The 25,341-nt window shown below is 58.0% G+C and overlaps 2 protein-coding genes across 2 annotated transcripts in view; both read left to right on the forward strand.

Moving 5' to 3' along the window:
• FLNC (filamin C) overlaps positions 1-19,193 on the forward strand; it is a gene marked incomplete at both ends in the record, with an annotated part of 36,531 nt that extends 17,338 nt beyond the window's left edge. Inside the window, 26 exons of the mRNA XM_080636174.1 lie at positions 469-642; positions 1,312-1,474; positions 2,565-2,725; positions 3,229-3,396; positions 4,150-4,273; positions 4,357-4,513; positions 5,111-5,300; positions 6,064-6,087; positions 6,177-6,424; positions 7,534-7,621; positions 7,728-7,868; positions 8,025-8,153; positions 8,275-8,448; positions 9,266-9,427; positions 9,882-10,085; positions 10,883-11,035; positions 11,118-11,240; positions 12,290-12,532; positions 13,256-13,525; positions 14,314-14,451; positions 14,536-14,651; positions 15,166-15,295; positions 15,947-16,123; positions 16,758-16,976; positions 17,979-18,191; positions 19,006-19,193. Of these exons, the coding sequence (XP_080492300.1) occupies positions 469-642; positions 1,312-1,474; positions 2,565-2,725; positions 3,229-3,396; positions 4,150-4,273; positions 4,357-4,513; positions 5,111-5,300; positions 6,064-6,087; positions 6,177-6,424; positions 7,534-7,621; positions 7,728-7,868; positions 8,025-8,153; positions 8,275-8,448; positions 9,266-9,427; positions 9,882-10,085; positions 10,883-11,035; positions 11,118-11,240; positions 12,290-12,532; positions 13,256-13,525; positions 14,314-14,451; positions 14,536-14,651; positions 15,166-15,295; positions 15,947-16,123; positions 16,758-16,976; positions 17,979-18,191; positions 19,006-19,193 (4,277 nt within the window). The remainder of the gene's footprint in view (positions 1-468; positions 643-1,311; positions 1,475-2,564; positions 2,726-3,228; positions 3,397-4,149; positions 4,274-4,356; positions 4,514-5,110; positions 5,301-6,063; positions 6,088-6,176; positions 6,425-7,533; positions 7,622-7,727; positions 7,869-8,024; positions 8,154-8,274; positions 8,449-9,265; positions 9,428-9,881; positions 10,086-10,882; positions 11,036-11,117; positions 11,241-12,289; positions 12,533-13,255; positions 13,526-14,313; positions 14,452-14,535; positions 14,652-15,165; positions 15,296-15,946; positions 16,124-16,757; positions 16,977-17,978; positions 18,192-19,005) is intronic.
• Positions 19,194-20,529: 1,336 nt separating this feature from the next.
• Positions 20,530-21,187, forward strand: ATP6V1F (ATPase H+ transporting V1 subunit F; the record flags this gene model as incomplete). Its single annotated transcript, XM_080610431.1, has 3 exons — positions 20,530-20,649; positions 20,702-20,880; positions 20,986-21,187. 3 exons carry the CDS (start codon positions 20,530-20,532, stop codon positions 21,185-21,187), a joined length of 501 nt encoding a protein of 166 aa, XP_080466557.1.
• Between the last annotated feature and the right edge of the window lie 4,154 nt (positions 21,188-25,341).

Consider the following 25,341-nt stretch of genomic DNA (forward strand, 5'->3'; position numbering starts at 1 on the left):
CTTCCCCATGGCCATTTCCTTTTCATGGACATTCTCATGGTCATGTCTTCCCCATGGCCATCTCCTCCCTATGTCCTCCCCATGGCCATGTCCACTTTATGGACACATCCTCCCCATGGCCATCTCCTCCTCATGGCCATCCCCACGGACATGTCCTTCCCATGGCCATCTCTATGGCCATCCCTATTGTCATCTACTCCCCATAGCCATCCCCATAGACTTGTCCTACCCATGGATATCTCCATGGCCATTTCCTCTCCATGGACAGGTCCACCTCATGGCCTTCCCCATGGATGTCTTCTCCTCATGGAGATCCCCATGGCCACATACCCTTGCATGACCATCTTGTCCCCATGGCCACCCTTGTCCTCCCCATTACACAGAGCCCCCTGGGGCAGCCCCACAGGCACCACCCCTGTGTGGGCACCCACTGTGCTTGCTGGGTGGGTGCTGAGTCCCATCCTGCAGGAGTGCTGCGCGAGGTGAGCACCGACTTCACGGTGGACGCGCGGGCGCTCACCAAGACGGGGGGCCCCCACATCACCGCACGGGTGCTCAACCCCTCGGGCGCCAAGACCGACACCTTCGTCACCGACCTCGGCGATGGCACCTACCGCGTGGAGTACACCCCCTACGAGGATGGTGAGACCCCAGCACCCCATAGCCATGTCCTATGGGGAGCCCCCTGGCCGCAGACATCCCCATGGGCACCCCGAGCCAGGGAACACGCAGCAGCATGGTCAAGGATACCCAAAAAGCCTTAAGACCCTCTAAAACCCCAACCATGGGCCTTCAAAGCCATTGAGAACCCTTAAAACCCAACCAGAGACCCCTCAAAACACTGAGATCTCAGTGTTTTGAAAAAACTCAGATACCTCCAAACCTCTTGAGACTCCCCAAAACCCAACTATGGGCCTTCAAAGCCTTTGAGATCCCCCAAAACCCAACCAGGGACCCATAAACCCCTTGAGATCCCCCAAAACAACAATCAGGGACCCATAAATCCCCTTGAAACCCTACCAAACCCCAATCAGATACCTCCAAAGCCCTTGAGATGCCCCAAAACCCAAACAGGGAACTCCAAAACCACCAAGATCCTTCTTAAACCCCAACTAGGGACCTCCAAACCCTCTGAGACCTCCCAGAAATCCCATCCAGTGACTCTCAAACTCCCTGAAATCCACCAAAACCCAACCAGGGACCCCAGAGCCTCTTGAGACCCCCCAGAACCCAACCAGGGTCCCACCCCGTGTCCCCCTGCTCTGACACTGTATCCTCTTGTCCCCATGTCCGGTTGTCCCCGTGTCCCAGGTGTGCACCGTGTGGAGGTGATGTACGACGAGGTGCCGGTGCCCAAGAGCCCGTTCCGTGTGGCTGTGGCTGAGGGCTGTGACCCCACTCGTGTGCGGGCGCATGGGCCTGGCCTGGAGGGCGGCCTTGTGGGGAAAGCCAATCGCTTCACTGTGGAGACCAGGTGAGTGCAACAGCAACCCAGCAATACACCAATAACACAACAGCAACCCAACAGCAACCCTACAGCACCCAGCAGCAACACAACAATAACACAATAGCAACCCAACAACAACAACCCAACAGCAACCCAGCAAGCACACCACAACAATAACACGACAGCAACCCAGCAACAACAACACAAGAGCAGCCCAGCAACAGCAACACACCAATAACACAACAGCAACCACCCAACACATTGGCACACCAATCAGTTCACTGTGGAGATCAGGTGAATGCAACAGCAACCCAGTAACCACCCAACACCAACCCAGCAACAACCCAACACACCAACTACACCCCAACAATAACCCAACACATCAACCACACACCACCACCAACCCAACACATCAACAACACACCACCACCAACCCAACACATCAACAACACACCACCAACAGCCCAACACCAACAACCCAACACATTGAATCACCAAAACACCAAGAGCTTCACAGTAGAGACCACCTCCATCCCATGTAACAAACTCATCACCTCCATCTCTTGCCATTTATTGTGCCACCTCCATCCCACTCCATGAATGTGCCACCTCCAATTCTTGCCATTGGATGTGGTGCCTCCATCCTATGACACCAACCTTCTACCTTCATCTCTTGTCATTGGTGTGCCACCCCTTCCCATGTCACCAACCTGGCACCTCCGTCTCTTGCCTTTGGATGTGCCACCTCCACCAAGAGGATGGTGATGGCATGTGATGTGGCAATTCCATCTCCTTCAATGGAAGTGCCACCTCCATCCTCCTTCACTGGATGTTCCACCTCTGTCCCTTCCCATAGACCTGCCACAACAACACTAACCTGGCATCTCCATCTCTTGCCTTTGGATGTGCCACCTCATCCTCTTGCATATGATGTGGCACCTCCATCCCCTCCCATGCATGTGCTGCCTCACGCCCATGCCACTAACCTGACACCTTCATCCTCTTGCAATGGGCTGTGACACCTCCCACCTTTATGTTGGATGTGGCATCTCCATCTCCCCACCATGTCCACGTCCTCCTCACCCCTGGCACCCCCTGATCTCTGTCTCCTCCGCAGGGGCGCAGGCACTGGGGGGCTGGGCCTGGCCATCGAGGGTCCCTCCGAGGCCAAGATGTCCTGCAAGGACAACAAGGACGGGAGCTGCATGGTGGAATACATCCCCTTCACACCAGGCGACTACGACGTCAACATCACCTTTGGCGGCCACCCCATCCCTGGTGCGTGGGCAGGGGGGTCCTGGTGGGGGAGTGTGGGGCTGTGGGACCCTCCATGGGGCTAGGGCTTGGAGGGAGCTCCCTGGGTGCTGGGGGTGGGTATGGGTGTGCTGACCCCCCATGGCCACCACCATGTGGCTTTACTGGCCCCATGTCCACCCCATGCTGACCCCAAAATGATGGGCTGGTCCTATGGCCATGTTGACCACATTACTGTGCTGGTCACATGGCCATGGCTTTGGTGGCCCCATGGCCATGTTGACCCTGTGAATACGTTCACCCCATGGCCACATTGACCCATGGCCACATTGACCCATGGCCATGTTGACCTCATTGCAATGCTCTCCCCATGGCCACAATGACCACATGGACATATTGACCCCATGCCCATGCTGACCTTATGGATATGTTGATCCCACGGCCATGTTGACCCCATGGACACCCTGATCCCATGGACACTCTTCCCCCATGCCCTTGTTGTCCCCCTGCTCACACTGACCCCACAGGGAGCCCGTTCCGGGTGCCGGTGAAGGATGTTGTGGACCCCAGCAAGGTGAAGTGCTCCGGGCCGGGGCTGGGCCCCACCGTGAGGGCGCGCGTGCCCCAGACCTTCACCGTGGACTGCAGTGCCGCGGGGCTGGCGCCGCTTGAGGTCACCCTGCTGGGACCCTCTGGTACATGGGGACGGGTACTCATGGGGATGGGGGGCATGGAGGGAGGGGCGGCACCATGGGTGACTTGTGCTTGGGGTGTCCTGCTCCATGGGCTATCCGGCTCCATGGATGCTCTTCTCCATGGGGTGTCCTACCCCATAGATCCCACCATCTATAGGGTGTCTCGCTCCATAGGATGTCCTACTCCACAAAGCACGCACTCCACAGTGTCCAATCCCATGGATGCCGTTCTCCATAGGGATGCCCAACCTCATAGATCCTACCCTCCACAGGGTGTCCTACCCCACAGATCCCATGCTCCATAGGGTCTCCTGCTTTATAGTGTGTCCAACCCCATAGATGACCTTCTCCATAGGGTCTCCCGCCCCACAGAACTACCCTCCATAGGATGGGAGCTGCATGGTGGAATACATCCCCTTCACACTGGGCGATTCTTCTATCTATGGGATAGGGTGGGATCTATGGTGTTGAAACCCATAGATCCCACCCTTTATAGGTTGTCCTGCTCCATAGGGTGTTCTACTCTATATGGTGTCCAACCCCATGGATGCCCTTCTCCATGGAGTGTCCTACTCCAGTAGGATACTCAGTAGATATCCAGTAGATACTCAGTAGAGTATCTAACCCCATAGACTCCACGTTCCAGCTCCATAGATCCCACTCTCTATAGGTTGTCCTGCTCCATAGGGTGCTCAACCCTATAGATTGCTCCCTCCTTAGGGTGTCCTAGCCCCACTGACCGCCTCTCCCCAGGTCTACCAGAGCCGGTTGAGGTCCGTGACAATGGCGACGGCACCCACAAAGTCAACTACACCCCATCCACCGACGGCCCCTACACTGTGACCATCAAATACGCTGACCAGGAGGTGCCGCGCAGGTGAGGAACCTGCCGTGGGGTGACCATGGGGCCACCAGGGGCTGTGGGTCCCAGCACGCCACTGACCTGCATGTCCTCTGCAGCCCCTTCAAGCTGCAGGCGGTGCCGGGCCACGACGCCAGCAAGGTGAGAGCCAGCGGCCCTGGGCTCAGCCCCACCGGTGTCCCTGCCAGCCTGCCCGTGGAGTTCACCATCGACGCACGTGACGCCGGCGAGGGGCTGCTCACTGTCCAGATCCTGGTGAGCACCCATGGGACCTGTTGAGACCCATGTGCACCTCCAGCACCCGTGACATTGGGTGTTGAGAGCCATGTGTAGCTCTAGAATCCATTGTATTGGGTGCTGAGATCCACAGGTTGACCTGGCAACCATGCCATTGGGTGCTGAGACTTACAGGTAGCCCTGACACCCAAGCCACTAGGTCTTGAGACCCATGTGGTGACCTGGCCATATGGGTGCTGAGACCCATATGTAGCTCTAGCACCTATTCCATTAGGTGTTGAGACCCACGTGGTGCCATGGCATCCATGCCATTGAGTGATGAGACCCTTATATAGCTCTAGAACCCATGTCATTGTGAGCATACATAGCGGGGTCAGTTGGGGTTGCTCACCGTCCACATCCTGGTGAGCACCACGGGACTCGTGACATTGGGTGTTGAGAGCCATGTATAACTCTATGCCCATGGCATTGTGTGCTGGGACGCATAAAGTGCCTCGGCACCTGTCTTTGGGTCCTGAGCTCTGTATGTAGCCCTGCTCCCCATGCCATTGGGTGCTGAGCCCTATAGGGCACCTGTGCCCCATATGTGTGCCCTGACCCTGCTGGGTGCTGCAGGACCCCGAGGGGCAGCCGACGGCGTCGTCGATCCGGGACAACGGGGACGGGACGTACGCGGTGTCCTACGTGCCAGCGCTGCCCGGGCGCTACACCAGCACCGTCAAGTACGGCGGCGACGAGATCCCGCGCTCACCCTTCCGCACCCATGCTGTGCCTGCGGGTGACGCCAGCAAGTGCCTCGTCACAGGTACCTGCACTGACCCACAGCACACACTGACCCACAGCACACACTGACCCATAGCAGCCTTGTCCTGACCTACAGCATGTCCACACTGACCCACGGTGTGTCCCCACTGACTCATAGCATCCCTGCACTCACCCATAGCATCTCCATTCTGACCTACACTGACCCATAGCATGTCTACACTGACCTATAGCAGCCCTGTGCTGATCCACACTGACCCGTCCTGCCCTATGGCATCCACCCACTGCCCCATGGCAGCCCCTGCTGACCCATACTGACCCCCACTGACCCATATCCTCCCCTTGCTGCCCTATGGCATCTCCACCCTGCCCCATGGCTGACCTATAACATCTCTTCACTGCCCTATGGCAGTCCCTGCTGATTCATGGTATCCCCTTGCTGCCCTATGGCATTCCTTGTACTGCCCTACAGCATCCCTGTGCTGCCCCACAACATCTTCACAATGCCCTATGGCATCTCCTCATTCTCTCACAGCACCCCTACTCTGCCTCACAACAGTTCTCACTGACCCACAGCATCCCCAGGCTGCCCTATGGCATCCCTGGGCTGCCCCATAGCATCTCCATCCTTCCCTGTGCCTTCTTTTACTGACCCATGGCATCTGCAAGCTGCATCCTGCTGCCCCATGGCATCCCTGTGCTGCTCCCTGGCTCCCAACCCTGCCCTATGGATTCCCCCGTGCTGCCCCATGGCCCCCTTCCTGCCCCTGCCCCTTCTCACGTGCCTCTCCCTGGTCTCTCCGCAGTGTCCATTGGGGGCCATGGCCTGGGTAAGTGCAGCCGGGGCTGGTCCGGGAGGGGTCACCTGTGGGGCTGGAGATGTGTCGCCATGACCATGACCCCCCCAAACCTCCTCCAGGCGCCTGCCTGGGCCCCACCATCCAGATCGGAGAGGAGACGGTGATCACGGTGGACGCCAAAGCGGCCGGGCAGGGAAAGGTGACCTGCAAAGTGTCCACCCCCGACGGGGCCGAGCTGGACGTGGACGTGGTGGAGAACCACGACGGCACCTTCGACATCTACTACACAGCACCCGAGCCCGGGAAATACGTGATCACCATCCGCTTTGGTGGCGAGCACGTCCCCAACAGCCCCTTCCACGTCCTGGTGCGTGACAGTGTGGCCTTGTGGGGCGGAGAACTTGGGGTTGGGAGGACGTGGTGGGCACCATGGGGCAGAGAGTTGAGGCCATGATAGTCACCATGGGGTTGGGAATCTATGATGGGTGCTATGGGGCATAGAGTTGGGGCCATAGTGGCCACCAAGGAGCTAGGACTCTATGATGGGCACCATAGGGCTGGGAGACCTTGGTGGGCACCATGGGGTTTGGAGACCATGGTGAGTGCCATAGGGCAGAGAGTTGGCGTCATGGTGGATGTCACTGGGCTGGGAGGCTGTGATGGGCACCATGGAGTAGGGAGACTGTAGTGGTCACCATAGAATTGGAAGATTATGGTGGGCATCATGGGACAGAGAGCTGGGGCCATGGTGGTCTTCATGGAGTTGAGAGAGTATGGTGGGCACCAAGTGGTTGGGAGTCTATGATGGGTGCTATAGGGCAAAGAGTTGGGGCCAAAGTGGCCATTGTGGCGTTGGGAGAATGATGGGCACCAAGGAGTTGGGAGACCATGATGGGGACCATGGCGGAGGGAGAACATGATGGGTGCCATGGGGCAGAAAGCTGACACCATGGTGGGATTTATCATGGCGTTGTGAGACCGTAGGAGGCACCATGAGGTTGAGAGACCATGAGGAGCACAATGGGGTAGAGAACTGGAGCCATGGTGGTCTCCATGGAGTTGGGAGAGCATGGTGGGCACTGTGGGGTTGGGAGTCTATGATAGGTGCTACAGGGCAGAGAGCTGGGGCCATGGTAGCCATCGTAGGGTTGGAAGGTCATGATGAAGAGATCCTGGGGAAGAGTTGGGGCCACAGTGGTCATCATAGATTTGGGAGATCCATGGTGGGCACTGGGGGGTGAAGAGTTTAGACCATGGTGGTCATGATGGGGTAGAGATCTGGGGCTATAATGGGCATCATGAGGTTGGGAGACCATGATGATCACCATGGAGTTGGGGCTACAATGATCACCATAGAGTTGGGAGACCATGGTGGACACCATGGGGCAGAGCTTTGGGTCCACGATGGCCACCGTAGGGTTGGCAGCCCCTACGGGTACCCTGTTCCTCACCCCTCCTCTGTGCCCCACACCTCAGGCCACAGAGGAGCCCCCGGCCACCGCTGAGAACTTGCGGCCCTTCAACCTAGTCATCCCCTTCACAGTGCAGAAGGGCGAGATCACAGGTACGGGGTGGGGAGACCTTGGCGTGGGGGGCACTGACCATGCCGTGGGGCATGGTGGGGCAGGACCCAGCCCCATGATGACACCCGGTTGACCTGGTGACCATAGGGGAGGTGCGGATGCCCTCGGGGAAGACGGCGCGACCCAACATCACCGACAACAAGGACGGGACGGTGACCGTGCGCTATGCTCCCACCGAGAAGGGTCTGCACGAGATGGACATCCGCTATGATGGCAACCACATCCCTGGTGAGACATCGAACTGCGGGCACTGGGGGCACTGGGAGGCACTGGAGGGCACTGGGAGGTGGCTGAGCAAGGTGGATCCCACCTTGGGTTGAGCAGCCCATCATGGTGTGGGGTGTCCCCATGGGGGGCTTTGACCAATGTTCTTTTTGTTTCCAGGGAGTCCCCTCCAGTTCTATGTGGATGCCATCAACCCCAGGCACGTGAGCGCCTACGGGCCAGGGTTGAGCCATGGGATGGTCAACAAGCCTTGTACCTTCACCATCGTCACCAAGGACGCTGGCGAGGGTGAGCAGTGGCCAAAGGAGGCACCAAGAGGGTCCTGGGACCTCCTCAATGACACTAGAAAGGGCTGGGAAGGGGTTGGAGGCCCTCAATGGCTCCTAACTGGCAATGCTGTGTCCCATAGGTGGGCTCTCGCTGGCGGTGGAAGGTCCATCCAAGGCAGAGATCACGTGCCAGGACAACAAGGACGGGACGTGCACCGTGTCCTACCTGCCCACCGCGCCCGGGGACTACAACATCATCGTGCGCTTCGATGACAAACACATCCCTGGCAGCCCCTTCACTGCCAAGATCACCGGTGAGACGGGACCCAGGGTCCACTGAGGTCCTTGGGAGCTCTGTGTGGTCATGGGGACACCTGCAGGGTCATGGGACTGTGGTCATGGCTGGAATCAGATGGTGACCATGACCATGGCAAGGATGGGATGGTGGCCATGGCCAAGTGGGATGGTGGCCAAGGCCATGTGCTGGCTGTGGCCACCGTAAAGGCAGCCCCTTCACTGCCAAGATCATTGGTGAGGAAGGACCAGCTGTGGTCTTGGGGATTCCAACAAGGTCCTTTGGGAGCTTTGTATGTCTGTGGGGACCCCTGTGTGGTTATGGGGACCTACCACATAGGCGTGGTGTCCCTGTCCATCCCTGGCCACCAGAGCACCACCACATGGCCATAAGGACTTCATGGGGCTTTGGAGGTCCTACCAAGGTCCTTGGGACTTCTGTATGGTTATGTGTCCCCTGTGTGGTTATGGGGACATCTACGTGGTCATGGGGACCCCTGCATGGCCACTGGGATCCCATCAAAAAACTGTGGTGTCCCTGTCCATCCCCGGCCACCAGGACACTATCACATGGACATGGGGACCTCATTGGGTCTTGGGGGTCCTACTGAGGTCCTGCGCACCTCCATGTGGCCATGGGGATGCCTGTGTGGTCATGGAGATGACTGTGTGCCCATGGGGACACCTGCAGTGTTGTGGGGACCCATCACACGGCCATGGTGTCCCTGTCCATCCCTGGCCACCAGGACCTTATGACATGGCCATAGGGACATCACTGGTCCTTGGGGACACCATCCCATGGCCATGTGGATGGCCCCACTGACAGCAGCTCCCCAGGGGACGACTCCATGCGGACGTCCCAGCTCAACGTGGGCACCTCCACGGACGTGTCCCTGAAGATCACAGAGACAGACCTGAGCCTGCTGACGGCCAGCATCAGAGCCCCATCCGGCACCGAGGAGCCCTGCCTGCTCAAGAGGCTGCCCAACCGTCACATCGGTGCGGGTGGCGTGGGATGTGGGATGTGGGATATGGGGACGTGGGATATGGGGACATGGGACATGGAGATGTGGGGATATGGGGACATGGGACATGGAGATTTGGGGTATCGGGACATGGGGAACATGGGACGTAGGGATATGAGGACATGGGATGTAGGGATATGGCATATGGGACATGAGAATATAGGACATGGGGATAATGGGACAGGAGAACTGGGACACAGTGTGGGGTGGTGGGTACACAGGCATGGGGATGTGGTACTTGGGGATGTGGGACAGGGGACAACAGGGCTGTGGGTCACATGGATGGGTGGCTCTGGGGTATTGGATGCCCAGGGCTTAGTGGCCATGGGTCAGGGTATGGGGGTGGTGGCCAGGGCCTGGAGATGGCCAGAGGCTGGAGGTGGAGGCCATGGGCAGATGGAGGTGTCTGATGGTGTTGCCCCCCCCAGGTATCTCCTTCACACCCAAGGAGGTGGGTGAGCATGTGGTGAGCGTGAAGAAGAGCGGGCAGCACGTCACCAACAGCCCCTTCAAGATCCTGGTTGGGCAGTCGGAGATAGGGGATGCCAGCAGGGTGAAGGTGTGGGGCAAGGGGCTGGTGGAAGGGCACACCTTCGAGGTGGCCGAGTTCATTGTGGACACACGCAGTGCTGGTGAGACCATGATCCATGGGGCCATGGGCTGGGGGGACTGTGGGGTGGTCAGTGCCATGGGGTGGTCGTGGTGGGATGGGGTGGTGGCCATGGCCAGAATGGGATGGAGGCCATAGTCATGGCTGGGATAAAATGGTGATCATGGTCATGGCCAAGATAGGATGGTGGCCATGGTCATGTGCTGGCTGTGGTCAACATAAGGATGGGGGGGTGGCCACGGTTATGGCTGTGGTGTGCCACAGTGAGGATGGGATGGAGACCATGGTCATGGCTGGCATAAGTTGGTGACCAATGGCCATGGCTAGGTTGGGATGATAGTTTTAGTTGTGATTGGGATGAGATGGTGGGCATAGCCAGGATGGGATGATGATCATATCTGGGATGAGATGGTGGCCATGACCACAGCTGAAATGGGATGGAGACATGGCCAAGGCCAGGATGGGATGGTGGCCATGGTTATGGCTTGGGTCTAGTACTGGCCATGGCCAATGTGAGATGGTGTCTGAGGCAGAAGATGAATGGTGGCCATGGTGGTGGCATGGTCAAGGCCCAGATGAAGTGGTGATCAAGGCCAGCATGGGGTGGTGGTCATGATATGGCTATAGACAGGAGAGGATGGTGGCCATGGTGTAGCCATTGCCTAGAGGGTGATGCTGTGGTGACCATGACTGTGGCATGGCCATGGTCAGGATGAGATAGGATGGAATAGGATGAGGACGGTGGCCATGGCATGACCATGGCTGGGATAGTGACACCATCAGTGGGACACCACTGATCATGTCCCTGCGGTTCCCCAGGCTATGGTGGGTTGGGCCTGTCCATTGAGGGCCCCAGCAAGGTGGACATCAACTGCGAGGACGTGGAGGACGGGACCTGCAAGGTCACCTATTGCCCCACTGAGCCCGGCAACTACATCATCAACATCAAGTTTGCTGACAAGCACGTCCCAGGTGGGGACACGGGGGGGACACTGGGGGCGGGGAAGTGGGGCCCTTCCTGGTGACCATGTCCTGAGGTACCCGTGACTTGCAGGGAGCCCCTTCACGGTGAAGGTGACGGGTGAAGGTCGCATGAAGGAGAGCATCACGCGTCGGCGGCAGGCGCCCTCCATTGCCACCATCGGCAGCACCTGCGACCTCAACCTCAAGATCCCAGGTAGGGAATGGCCCCGTCATCCTCCTCCTCATCCTCTGTCGGGATGGACATAGGGACCCATCCTGGCCACTCCAGCTGATTTCCACCTTCTTATTCCTTCTCTCCTCATCTGTTTGTGCCTCCATCCGTTGGTGGATCTGTCCATGTGTGGCTGCTTGTGCTGGTGATGATCCGCGTGTCCACACATCTGGGTGTCCATCCATCACTATCTCCATTCATCCCTGTGCCCATCCACCTAATATCTGTTCATTCATGTGACCATCCCTCTTTACATCCATACCTGTGTCCGTCCATCCCTGTGCCCATCCATCCCCATGTCTATCCATCCCTGCACTCACCCCTGCATCTCTCCACCCACGTATCTATACCCATGTCCATCGTGTGTCCATCCATGTCTCCATCCTTGTGTCTATCCATCCCTGCATTCACCACTACTTCCATCCCTGCATTCAACCCTCTCTCCATCCCTGTTTTCATTCATCCTTGCATCCTTCCACCCCTTTATCCACCCCTGCATCCACCCCTGCATCCACCCCTGCATCCACCCCTGCATCCACCCCTTTATCCACCCCTGCATCCACCCCTGCATCCACCCCTGCATCCACCCCTGCATCCATCCCTGCATCCATCCCTGTGTCCATCCTTGTATCTCTATCCATATGTCCCTCCATGCCTCCATCCATGCCTCTATCGCTCTATGTCTTCATCTCCATCCTTGTCTCCATTCATCCTTGTCTCCATCCACGTCTCCCTCACCTGTCTCCATCCCTATGTCCCTGACATCTCTATCCCTCCATGTCTTCACCCCTCCATATCTCCATCCCTCCGCGTTTCCTTTCCTGTCTCCATCCCCATCTCCATTGTCTTCTTCATCCTTGTCTCCATCCCTCCATGTCTCCATCCCCATGTCCATCCCTGTTTCCATCCTTGTCGTCATCTCTCCACGACTCCATCCCTCCCTCCCTCCCATCATCCATCCCCATCTCCATTCCTCCATGTCTCCATCCCCATGTCCATGTTCCTGTGTCCCATCGCTGTCCCCGTGGCAGGGAGCTGGTTCCAGATGGTGTCTGCGCAGGAGCGGCTCTCGCGCAGCTTCACGCGCAGCAGCCACACGTACACGCGCACAGAGCGCACCGAGATCAGCAAGACCCGGGGTGGAGAGACCACGCGTGAGGTGCGCGTCGAGGAGTCCACGCGCGTCGGTGCCGACCCCTTCCCGACGGCGTTTCCGAGCTTCCTGCCCCGCGATGGCCTCGGCCCCTTCGGCACCATCGCCCGCAGCCAGGACGGTGCGTGCAGGGGGGCACCGGGGCACTGGGGGCTTGCGTAAGGGACCAGGGCTGGGTGCAGCAGAGCACCCTTGCACGGAGGCCATGGGTGCTCATGGGGACCCTGTGCCCTTGCACAAGGGCTGGGTGCTCACACCAGGGACCAGCACCCCCTGCTGCCTGGTATTGGGGTGCCAGGGTGACATGATGGAGATGGGGTGCCAGGGTGACATGGTGCTGGAATGTCAGGGTTCCTGGCACCATGGTGATGGGGAAATGGGGTGCCAGGGTGATGGGGTGGTGGGTGCCGTGGTGTCAGGGTGCCCTGGCACTGTGTTTGCCATGTGCTGGGGTGCCCGAACACTGGGGTGATGGGGTGCCATTGGTGCCCTGGTGTCAGGGTATCCTGGCACTGGTGTTGCTGTGCACTGGAGTGCCCCAGTACTGTGGTGATGGGTGTTGGGTTGTCCCAGTACTGGGATGATAGGGTGGCCTGGTGATGGAGTGCTGGGGTACCACTGGTGCCCTAGTGTCAGGGTGGCCTGGCACTGGTGCTGCTGTGCACTGAGATGGCCCAGCACCACGGTGATGGGTTGATGGGGTGCTGAGGTGCCCTGGTGTTGGATGCCCTGGCACTGCAGTGCTGGATGTTGGGGTCCCCGGCACTGCAGTGATGGGCACCCTGGCACCAGGGTGATGGGGTGCCATTGGCACCCTGGTGACGCTCTGTGTGTCCCCCCACAGGCGAGGGCTCCCCGCAGGAGCTGTGTGCGCACGTGCTGAGCCCCTCGGGGCAGCGCTTCGAGGCCGAGGTGGTGGCGGGCGCCGCCGGGGTCTACAGCGTGCGCTTCGTGCCGCAGGAGATGGGCCCGCACACCGTGAGCGTCAAGTACCGCGGGCAGCACGTGCCTGGCAGCCCCTTCCAGTTCACCGTGGGGCCGCTGGGCGAGGGCGGCGCGCACAAGGTGCGGGCGGGGGGCACCGGCCTCCAGCGCGGCGTCGCCGGAGTGCCAGGTATGGGGTGTATGGGAGTATGGGGGAGATGGGGGGTATAGGGAGAGATAGGTGCTGGGGGGGATATGGATGTAATGGGGGGAGATGGGGAGTATGGGGGGTATTGAAGGTATGGGGGGAGATGGGGTTATGGGCAGAGATGGGTGCTGGGGGGTACAGCAGTTATGGGGGGTATGGGGATGGGGGGGTATGGGGGAAGATGGGAGGTGTGGAAGGGATATGGGTTCTCAGGGGGATATGGGTGCTATGGGGAGAGATGGGTGCTGGGGAGGGATAGGGGTGATAGGAGGGTATGGTGGGAAATGGGGGGGTATAACAGAGATGGGGATATGAGACATGGGGATATGGCAACATGGGGCACAGGCATATGGGACATGGGATATGGTGGGTATAGGGGGAGATAGGGGGTATGAGGTAAGATATGGATGCTGGGGGGAAGACTGTGTGTGAGGGCAATGGGGAACATGGGTGCTATGGAGGGAGATGGATGAAATAGAGGAGATAGAGGGTATGGGCAGATGGGGAGTATGGGAGAAGACAGGTATGGAAGGGATAGGAAGAGATGGATACAATGGGGGCATGTGGGTGCTATGGAGGGGTTATGGGTGCAGTGGGGGTTATATGGGTGCAGTGGGTGGATATGGATGCAATGGAGGGCTTACGGGTGCAATGGGGGATGAGGGTGCAATGAGGGTTATATGGGTGCTTATGGGGGTGCTATGTGTGCACTGGTGGGATGCGGTGCAGGGTGCCGGGGGACCCCCTCATCACCCCCATGTGCTCCCCAGCCGAGTTTAGCATCTGGACACGGGAGGCAGGCGCTGGGGGCCTCTCCATCGCTGTCGAAGGGCCCAGCAAGGCTGAGATCTCCTTTGAGGACCGCAAGGATGGGTCCTGCGGCGTCTCCTACCTTGTGCAGGAGCCGGGTACGGGCACAGGGACCCCCTGACCCCCCCCCGGGTGCTTGGAGCCCCCCAGAGCCAGGGTGACCCCTGTGTGTCCCCCCCCAGGTGACTACGAGGTCTCCATCAAGTTCAATGAGGAGCACATCCCCGACAGCCCCTTCGTGGTACCAGTGGCGTCGCACTCGGACGATGCCCGGCGCCTCACTGTCACCAGCCTGCAGGTACATGGGCACCCCCAGCATCACCTCCCATGGGCATCCCGGTGTCACCCCCATCCCATGACACACTGAGCCCATGGGGTCCCCAGGCAGAGCCAGGTCAGACCTGGGCTACCCTGTGTCCGCATGGGACACTGAGGATGCCCTAATGGCACCCTTGGTGCCACCTCTGAGCCCACACAGCACCTTGGGAACCCGCATCCCACCCCTGATGTTATCCCTGTGGCACCTCTGGGTGTCACCCTCTAGCACCCCTGTGGCACTCTTGGGCCCCTGCCCGGTACCACCCTGTGGCACCACCCTGTGGCACCCTTGGGACCTCTCCATCCCTTCCCTGATGCCATCTCTGTGCTCTGTGTCACCTCTGGGTGTCCCCCATGTCACCCCTGGGCCACCCTGCACCCCTGTGGCACCCTTGGGACCCTCCCCAGTGCCACCCTTGATACCACCTCCCTCCCCTCCCTGTCACCCTTGGGACCCCTCCATCCCACCCCTGGTGCCACACGTGTCCCCGCAGGAGGAGGTGACGGTGAACCAGCCGGCGTCCTTCGCGGTGCAGCTCAATGGGGCGCGTGGGGTCATTGATGCCAAAGTGCACACCCCGGGGGGCACGGTGCAGGAGTGCTGCGTGTGCGAGCTGGACAGCGGTGGGACATGGGGCATGGGGGACAGCATGGGGACAGGGGATATGGGATATGAGGGGGGACACTGGGGGGACATGGGACATGAGGGGGGATATGGGATATGGGACATGGGGACATGGGACATAAGGGGGAATATGGGATATGGGACACAGGGACATGGGACATGAGGGGGGATATGGGATATGAGACATGGGACATGGGGACATGGGACAGTGGGGGGACATGGGGACAGCGTTGGGGGGGATAATGGGATATGGGGAGATGGGATACGGATGGGAACATGGAAACACTGCAACATGGAACTTGGGGACATGCAATATGGGGTGTTGGGACATGGGGATATGGGGACATTGGGCATTGGGACACAGGGACACGTGGTGTGGGGACATGGGGATATGGGGCACGGGAATACAGGGACATGGGGACATGGGGATATGGGGCTTGGGAATACAGGGACATGGGGATATGGGGCTTGGGCACACAGGAAACAAGGACATGGGGTGTGGGGACATAAGGACACAAGCACAGGGACAGAGGGTGTGGGGGGACATGGGGACATGAACACAGAGACGTGAGGGCATGGGGATGCTGGAGCATGGAGATGTAGGTGCATGGGGCCATGGTGACACAGTGTGTGACCCGGTGTTCCCCCAGACAAGTACTCGATCGGGTTCCTGCCGCGCGAGAACGGGGTGCACTCCATTGACCTGCGCTTCAACGGGCGCCACGTGCCCGGGAGCCCCTTCAACATCCGCGTCGGGGAGCAGGGCCAGGCCGGGGACCCCGGCCTCGTCACCGCCTACGGGCCCGGCCTCGAGGGCGGCGTCACAGGTGACACCCGCGGGGAGCGATGGTGCGGTGGCACTGGGGACGTGGCCACGGGGTGGTGGCCGTGGTCATGGCCACGGTCATGGTTAATGCTGTGGCCATGGATGGTGGTGATGAAGATGTGGCCATGCGCATGGGAACATGGCCATGGTCATAGAGACATGGCTCTGAGGTGGTGGCAATGAGATGTGGCCGTAGGAGTGTGGCTATAGGGTGGTGGCAGCAGGGACATGGCCATGGTATGATGATACAGCCTGGGGTGGTGGCAATGGGGATGTGGCCATAAGAAGGTGGCAGTGAGGACACAACCTGGCATCGGGCCATGGCTTGGTGTGATGGCAATGACATCATGACACCATGGCTGGTGTCAATGGGGCCACATCTTGTGGTGGTGGCACTGGGGCCATAGCCATTTGTGGTGTCAATGGGACCATGTCTTGGGATGATGGCGCTCTAGGACATGGCCATGTCTGGTGATAACGGAGCCACATCTTGTGGTGGTGGCACTGGGACCATGTCTTGGGCTGGTGTCAGTGGGGCCACATCTCAGGCTTGTGTCCCCAGTGCCGTGTCCCCACGGTGGTGCCACCCATGGCGCTGTCTCCGGTGCCATGTCCCCCTGGTGCTGTCCCCGCAGGGGTGTGCTCCGAGTTCCTGGTGCAAACGGCCAACGCGGGCCCTGGGGCTCTGTCTGTCACCATCGACGGCCCCTCCAAGGTGAAGCTGGACTGCGTGGAGTGCGCCGAGGGGCACCGCGTCACCTACACCCCCATGGCCCCCGGCAACTACCTCATCTCCATCAAGTACGGTGGCCCCCACCACATCGTGGGCAGCCCCTTCAAGGCCAAGGTCACCGGTAGGGACACGGGGGGGACACATGGAGGGTGCCCAGGGTGGCGGGATGGAGGGGGGAGACCCAAGCGTGGTGTGATGGAGGACCTCAAGGTGATGTGAAAGGGAGTCCCCAGGGTGACATAATGGGGGTGTCCCCACTGTGACATGCTCTGGGGTCCCCAGGATGATGAGATGGGGGGGTCCCAAAGGTGTTGTGACAGGGGGTCCCCATTGTGACATGGTGGGGGACCCCAGCATGGTGGGATTGAGGGTCCCTTCCAAGGGTGATGGGATGGAGGACTCCAAGGGTGACATGATGGGGGTCCCCAAGGTGATGTTATGGGGGGTCCCAAGGGTGTTGTGACAGGGGGTCCCCAGGTTGACATAATGGGGGGGGGGGCTACAAGGTGACATAATGGGGAGTCCCACAGGATGACACTGGCGAGTCCCTGGGATGACACAATGGGGGGTTCCCCAAGGTGACATGATGGGGTTCCCCAAGGTCCCCATTGTGACACGATGGAGGGGTCCTCGGGGTGACATAATTGAGGTGGTGACATGATGGAGAACCCCCAAGTTGACATGACAGGGGTGTCCCCATGGAGTTGGAGGGTGTCCTCATAGGGTTTTGGGATGCCCCCATGGAGTTGAGGGATGTCCCCATGGGGTTTTGGTGTCCCCATGGGGTTTTGGTGTCCCCATGGGGTTTGGGGTTGTCCTCATGGAGTTGGGGATTGTCCCTATGGAATTTGGGGTGACCCCATGGAGTTTGGGAGTATCTTCGTGGAATCTGGGGGTCTCCCCATTGGGTTTGGGGTGTCCCCATGGTGCTGGGGGTTGTTCCCATGAGGTTTGAGGGTGTCCGACAGGATTTGGGGTGTCCCCATGGAGTTGGGGTGTCCCCATTGGGTTTAGGGCATCTCTATGGGGTTTGGTGTATCCCCACGGTGTTAGGGCTGTCCCTATGGGATTTGAGGGTGTTCCCATTGGGTTCGGGGGTGTCTGATGACGCTGCCCCCCCCAGGCCCGCGTCTCTCGGGGGGTCACAGCCTGCACGAGACCTCCACGGTGCTGGTGGAGACGGTGACGCGGGGGGGGGCAGCGCGGGGCCCCCCCGCCTTCGGGGCGCTCCCCAAGTTCTCGTCGGACGCGGGCAAGGTGGTGGCGCGGGGGCCGGGGCTGGCGACCGCCTTCCTGGGCCAGAAGAACCACTTCACCGTGGACTGCAGCAAGGCCGGTGCGTGGGGGGTCCCAAAGGGGTTCGGGAGGGTCCTGGGAGGGGATGGGATGGGCTATGGGGGGTGCTGGGAGGGGATGGGATGGGTCAAGGGGGTCCCAAGGGGGTCCCAAAGGGGTCCTTGGGAGTTCTGGAAGGGGATGCGATGGGTGAGGGGGGTCTCAGGGGGTTCTGGGGTATCTGGGAGGGGATGTGAGGGGTCTTGGGGGGTCCTTGGGGAGGGGTCCTGGGGGTCGTAGGAGGGGATATGATGGGTTCAAGAGGGCTCTGGGGAGTGCTGGGTCTGGGTGTGATGGGTCCTTGGGGGAGTCTTAGGAGGGGTGTGATTGGTCCTTGAAGGAACTGGAAGGGGTTGGGATGGGTTCTGAGGGGTGCCAGGGGGTCCTGGGAGGGGATGGGATGGGTTTTGGTGGGACCCATGAGGTCTTGGGGTGTTTCTGAGGGATCCAGCGATGATCCTGGGATGGGATGTGATGGGTTAGGAGGGACCCAGGAAGTGCAGGGATGGGATGGGATGGCTCAGGAGGGACCCAAGGGTATCCTGGAGGGTTCTGGAAGGGGATGTGATTGGTCAGGAAGGATCCCAAAGGGGTCCTGGGAGGAGAGGTGATGGGTCATGGGGGTCCGAAGGAGGACCTGGGGGATCCTGGGATGGGATATGATGGGTTTTGGTGGCCCTGTGGCATGGGCTGTGATGGGTCAGGGTGTCCAGGAGCAGATGCTGTGCTGTGGTTGGGGTCTCCCTGCTCCAGTGTGTGTGTGGGGGGTCCCAGCCCCTCCAGGTGATCCTGAGGGCCCGGCTCTGCCCCCCCAGGTACCAACATGCTGATGGTGGGGGTGCATGGCCCCAAGACCCCCTGCGAGGAGGTGTACGTCAAGCACGTGGGCAACCGGATCTACAACGTGACCTACACGGTGAAGGAGAAGGGGGACTACGTCCTGATCCTGCGCTGGGGCGAGGACAACATCCCCGGCAGCCCCTACCGCGTCACCGTGCCCTGACCCCCGGCACCCAGCGCTGTGTGGGCACCAATAAAGCACTGGGAGAGTCAGGGGCTGTGGTCATTGGGGGAATGGGGAATACGGGGTGGGATACTAGGGTCCTGAGTGGGATATTGGGGTACTAGGTGCATTAGGGGAGTCTGGGGCAGGATACTGGGGTCGTGAGGGGGGAAACTGGAGTGCTGGGGGTATCCAGGGCAGAATAGGGGTGTCATAGGGTAGGGTACTGGGGTCCTGGGGTGGGATATTGGGGTCCTTGAGGGGATTAGGGGGATCTGGGACAAGATACTGGGGTCCTGGGGGGAGACACTGGGGTGATGGAGTTTCTGGGGCAGGACGGTGAGGTCCTGACTGGGGATCCTGCCTTAGGATATCACAGTCTAGGGGAATGCTGGGTGGTCTGGGACAGGATACGGTGGTCCTGGATGGATATGGGGGGCTTCGGGGCAGGATGCTGGGGTTCTGGGATGCTGGAGTGGGGTACTGGAGTCCTGAGGGGGGACACTGGGGTGATGGGGTGTTTGGGGCAGGATACTGGGGCCCTGGGGGGGTCTTACCATAGGATATCACAGTCCAGGGGTATCCTGGGAGGTCTGGGACAGGATACTGTGATCCTGAATGGATATGGGGGGCATCAGGGTAGGATTCTGGAGTCCAGGAGGGGCACAGGGGGTGTCTGGGACAGGATAGTGGGGTCCGGGGGGGGTCTCTGGTAGAGCCCTGGGGTTCAGAGGAGGTCCTGGGGGGGGTCTGGGGCAGGACAGAGGGATCCTGGTTTGGAAGGGAGGGTCTGGGGCGGGATGATGATATCCTGGGGTGGGATTGGGGGGGGTCTGGGGCAGGATACTGCAGTCCTGGGTGGGATGGGGCAGGATACTGGAGTCCTAGGGTTGGATACTAAGGTCCTAGAGGGAAATAGGGGGGTCTTAGGGCAGGGTACTGGCGTCCTCAAAGGGGACATTGGGGTCATGAGGATGTCCGGGACACGACAGTGATTGGGAGAAATCTCCAGGAACTCGCAAGCAGGAATTCTTTATCGTGGCGCAGGGAGACACAGGGGATGGCTCCTGCCAGCCTGCGTCCCAGCGAGGGGTTCCCGTTTGGAAGGGAGAGTCCAGGGCAGGATGACGATGTCCTGGGATGGGATGGGCCAGGATACTGGGTCCAGGGGTATTCTGGAGTGCTCCAGGGCAGGATGCTGGGGTGCTGCGGTGGGATTGAGTCCGTGTCAGGACCCACTGGGGAGTCCGGATGATACCGGGACCCTCTGGCAGTACCGGAGGGTGCTTGCGGTTGGGGCAATGCCCCCCCACCCGACTGCCACCGCGACCTGCGCATGCCCCCACCGCGGGGGCGGGGCCAGCCCGGCGGGGAGGCGGGGCCATGGGTGTGGGAGGGGCGGTACCCGCGGGAGCGTAACCGGCAGGGGGCGTGGTCATCGCGGCGGGGCGGTACGGTGGGCGTGGCTACGGTGGGAAGGGGGCGTGGCCTGCCCTGGTAACCGGCAGCCGGCGGCGCTGGTGGCGGCCGGGTCGGGGCGCGGGAAGCCGATCGCGGTGCTGGGCGATGAGGCCACAGTGACCGGGTTCCTGCTGGGCGGCATCGGCAAGCTGGACAAGCACCGCGAGCCCAACTTCCTGGTGCTGGGGAGGGAGACCAGCGTGGCCGAGGTCGAGGAGGCGTTCCGGTAGGCGCCGCTCCGCCGGGGGCGGGGCGCACACACACACACACACATCCACGGGTAGGGATGAGGGGGTCCGCGTGCTGATTGGAGCCCCCGGCCCGCCCGCAGGAGCTTCCTGAGCCGGGAGGACATCGGCATCATCCTGATCAGCCGGTGCGTGGCCGAGCCCATCCGGCACGCCGTGGAGGCGCACCGCCGGCCGCTGCCCGCCGTGCTCGAGATCCCCTCCAAGGAGCACCCCTACGACCCCAGCAAGGACTCGGTGCTGCGCCGCGCCAGGGGCCTCCTCGCCCCCGAGGACCTGCGCTAGGAGCGGGACCCCCCGGAACAACCCCCATGAAGCACCCCTGGAACCGCTTTGGAACCACCCCGGGAGACCTCAGTCCATGTCCCCAGTAGCCCCCAGCCATTTCCCTCTGCCCCATGGCCATGTCCCCATTGTCCCCATGGCCATGTCCCCGTGCCCCCAGCCCCATTCCTGTCATCCCCCAGCCGTGCCCCCGGTGTCCCCGTGTCCCCACGTGCCTGCATCTGTCCCCCACCTCCTGCCCCCGCAGGTGCCCCGAGGGCCAGAGCCCCTTCAGCGTCTCCCCCTGCTTCGACGACTCCATCGACTTCGCTGACCCCAACCACGAGGGGACCCTGGGCCAGGTACGCGGGGGGAGTGATACGCGGTTTGATTCCACAACTCATTTAAGTTGTAAAGTAGGTATGCTTTTATTCAGCGCTGAGGTGCATGGGGATCGCTCCTCCAAAGTATGCACACCTCGGTGGCGTTTCCCGCTACATTTATCCTCTAAAGTTACACGCCTATACATATTCATGACCTATCCCCGCTTCGTATTATAATGAGCTAAAAGGTCCTTTGCGCATGCGCAGTGTGCCCCCCTCTGGTCATGGGCGAGGGTCTCAGGATGACGTAACTGAGCCCTCCTCTTGTGAGTAGGGGTCTTCAAGATGAAGTAAACGAGTCTTCCTCTTCTTAAACTTTTCACCTTTGGCACAGTTGGACGCCCCAGTAGTCACACAATTAGCTGAAACCAGCCATATCTGTAATTCTTCTGTTAACTAGCAAAGATGTAGAACAGGGTGACCTTCCTGCAAAATTTATTGCAGGATGGGCAGGCAAGGAGTATCCCAAGCTAGCAGATGTTTGGGAGGCTCTGTCTTTGAACTAACTGGTAAGTAGAAGGATGGTGTGAAATGTTATACTGTAGAAGGCTAGTGTGAAACAATTAACTCATGTTTAGTGGGGCCCCTAAATTCCACAGACTTATAACATAGTTTTCTTTCTCCAACTTAAGTTAAGCTAAAAAGTACTTTAACTCTCTATTTTCCAGGCACTAGCGTTTCTTATATCAAGCCCCCTGTATCAGGAGCACACCAGGGTTTGGGGGTGCCACCGTGTGCAGCGTCACAGACCCTGTCCCTCCCCAGGACAGCACCATCAGCCTCAAGCCCTCCATCCTCTTCATCATGGCCTGCATCATCATCTTCCTCTTCACCTTTGTGAAGCAGACCTGGGAGAACCTGAACCCCCCTGGATTGGATGAGACCTTGAAACAGAGATGTTGCTTGCTCAAGAAAGATGAGGGGAGCACAATGAGGCATAAAGCAAGAGAAGATTTTGTTGTATGGGCAAGGTCTGCACCTCATAGCACCATATATCTCCTTATCTGCCTTAGTTATATGGGCCTCACTGCTGTCTACATTAATACTCAGTTTAGTGTCAACATCCCAGCTCAGAATCCTATCTGTTGGATTGCTCTTTAAAGGAACGTACATTCACAGAGGACTCATCTTGGAAGTGTTATTAAACCCTTAACCTCGCTTCTGCGTTGTTAGTGGTTCACGTGATTCCCCACCCTCAGTCATTGCCTTGGCAGAAACTTTGGGTCAACTCTTGTTTCAATGCCACAAGAAACCTTTACTAAAAAAAAAATCCCAAACCCAAAACCACAACAAAAACCCAAACAAATACAAAAAACAAGGGGAAAAATCCTCCAGATCTTCCTTCCTTCCTTGGTCCCGTTCTTCAGCTGGAGTGAATCTTTTTTCACACCTTAAGGCTGCTTCTTTTCAGTTCCAGCATTTGATGGAAGGTCTTTACTGTGAATAGGCTGGGGATGGAGCTGACGTTCCTCCTAGCATCTTTCTCAATTTTTGCCTAATGCTGTGTCTGAATTCTACCTGAGTTGTTCTTCCTAACCTGTATGCACCCTGAGTTGTACACATCTGCTTGTTGCTAAATGTTTTCTCCCCTTCCTGGGATGACACCCTTCTGGTAAATTACCTTCTTGTCCCTTATTCTGTGAACTGATTTGCATTGCTACTTTCCTGCCTACCTGAAAACTCTCTATTTGGCTCACAGTGTTATTAGATAAATTTCATTCTGTTTATTTGGGGTATGGGAATGGTATGAATGTAATACATAGAGATGTCTGTATGGGACATGACCTAGCATGACATTTTGACTAAGCAGCTAAAAAGATGCTGTTGTCATGCATTAAAAGGTGGATTCAAGATGAAAACTGCGAAATCTTTGCTAAATACACCCATTTCTAAGGAAACTAGTGAATTCTTTGCCAATATAAGTAATAAAAATGGATACTGTCTAAAAGTTGTGCCTTAGGTCAGTAGCAGCTGGATTTCAAGTAAAGGATTTAGGGAAATCCTAAATCTTGCATTATGGAGAGAGAAACTAAGGCTAGATAACAAAGTGGCCTGTTACCTGGCCTCCAGCTCTATTAATCTCATTCTTACACTGCATGGAGAGCCTGGCTAATATCCAGCCTCACTGAAACCAGTGCAAACCTTGTGTTAATTTCCATGGGTCATGGATTGATTTCTAACACCTGGTTTATGTTATTTAGGTTGTAAACTCTCTAAGGCACTGGGCTTTCAGGGTCTCCATTCATAGTGTGCCAAGTACAGTGGGGTCCTGGCCAACACTGAGCGTTGCCTTGGTGTTCACTTTGCTTTACAGTTAACGAAAGCTTCAGCAAGATAAGATTATTTTAGCTTGATGTTACTCCATTATACATCCATATTCACATCTTAGGTAACAGAATTTGTACGTCTGTTGCAGCTATGTATTAAATGACACATTTTTTACATAGGCTGTAACTCTGCAGCTTCAAAACTGTAAGCCAGTGTTACTGGGCAGCTTTAATTGTGCCTGTATGATGTCTTGTGCTTTGAACTGTGATTTTACGTTGCTGCTTTCACTGTCTGGAAAGTTCATATTTTTCCCACAATTCTTTTGGTAGCTGTTGTATGGTGCCTCTCTTCTCTCTTACAATTTGTGCTAGCACACAGTGATCTCTGTGCTGTTCTGGTTTTGTGCTATTTTGGGAGTTTTTATGTCTTTCCTTTCACTGCATCCTCTTCCACCTTACTTAAAATCCTGATTTGTGAAGAATGTGTGTGCCGTCTCATTGAAATCAGTGAAGTTCTACATTGATTATACCTTCTCAGTGCAGGCTCTGGACCACAGCCTGTCTTAGCTGTTGCAGGACTTACTTATTTTTCTGTGCTGTGCTTCTGTGACTTTGCTGTTTCTCTGTATACATCTAAAATTTACATATAAGTACTGACAGAAAAAGGGGGAAAGTGCATATATATATATATGTGTATGCACTGATTATCGCTGCATCTGAATAAATAGTAAAATACATACTATAAACTCATGTCTCTCTAAAGAAAGATGCTCCCCTTCCTCCAAGGAAGAGGGGTGGAAAAACAGAGCCTTTTAAAGCACTTGGCCATTCTGCCACCTCTGTCACAAATCAGTCATGCATGAGATGTAGAGCTGTCACAGTTTTGTGACACTGGCCCTTTGGAAACTTAAAACACATTTGAAATACCAAGCATTTGAGAAGTCTGGATGAGGTTGGAGACACTAATTACGTATCTGAAATCATCTATGTGGTTCCTTTGGGCCATACTGGCCTGAAGGCACGCTTGTGCCGTGGCTGCGGCTTTAAACGCACGCTGGTCATCCGCAAGCTCCTGGCAGCTCCTTCCGTGTCCCAGAGGCCTGTGCTCTCCGCAGCAGGCAGCAGGTATTCCCTCTGGTTTTTCCTGTGTGCGGTTCCCCGCTGGTGAAGCCCAGCAGCAGAGCAGGTGGATTTTGATTGGAGCTGCGATGTGGGGACCTGATCTGGGCAGATTCCTGTGACACCTCCCTCGTAGCAGCACCCAAAGCCCATCCACAGCAGCACTTGCACCATTTTAAGCACCAACGCTGTTGCCACGCTGCTAAAACACCTCTAAAACTTCCCACGGCAGAGAAAGCCGGAGATGCTGGGCTTCACGTTGCAAGGAAACAACCTTTCCCTTGGGCTCATATTTATACGGCCATTTGTGACCCTGTAGTCCTCCCACTGCAGCAGAAGTAAAACGTGCCAGAAACCAGTTTTAGTCACCTTGTACATTCCAGATTCATGCAAATATTTCTCCTAT

The sequence above is a fragment of the Psittacula echo genome (assembly GCF_963264785.1).
Source record: "Psittacula echo genome assembly, chromosome: 1".
Taxonomy (NCBI): Eukaryota; Metazoa; Chordata; class Aves; order Psittaciformes; family Psittacidae; genus Psittacula; species Psittacula echo.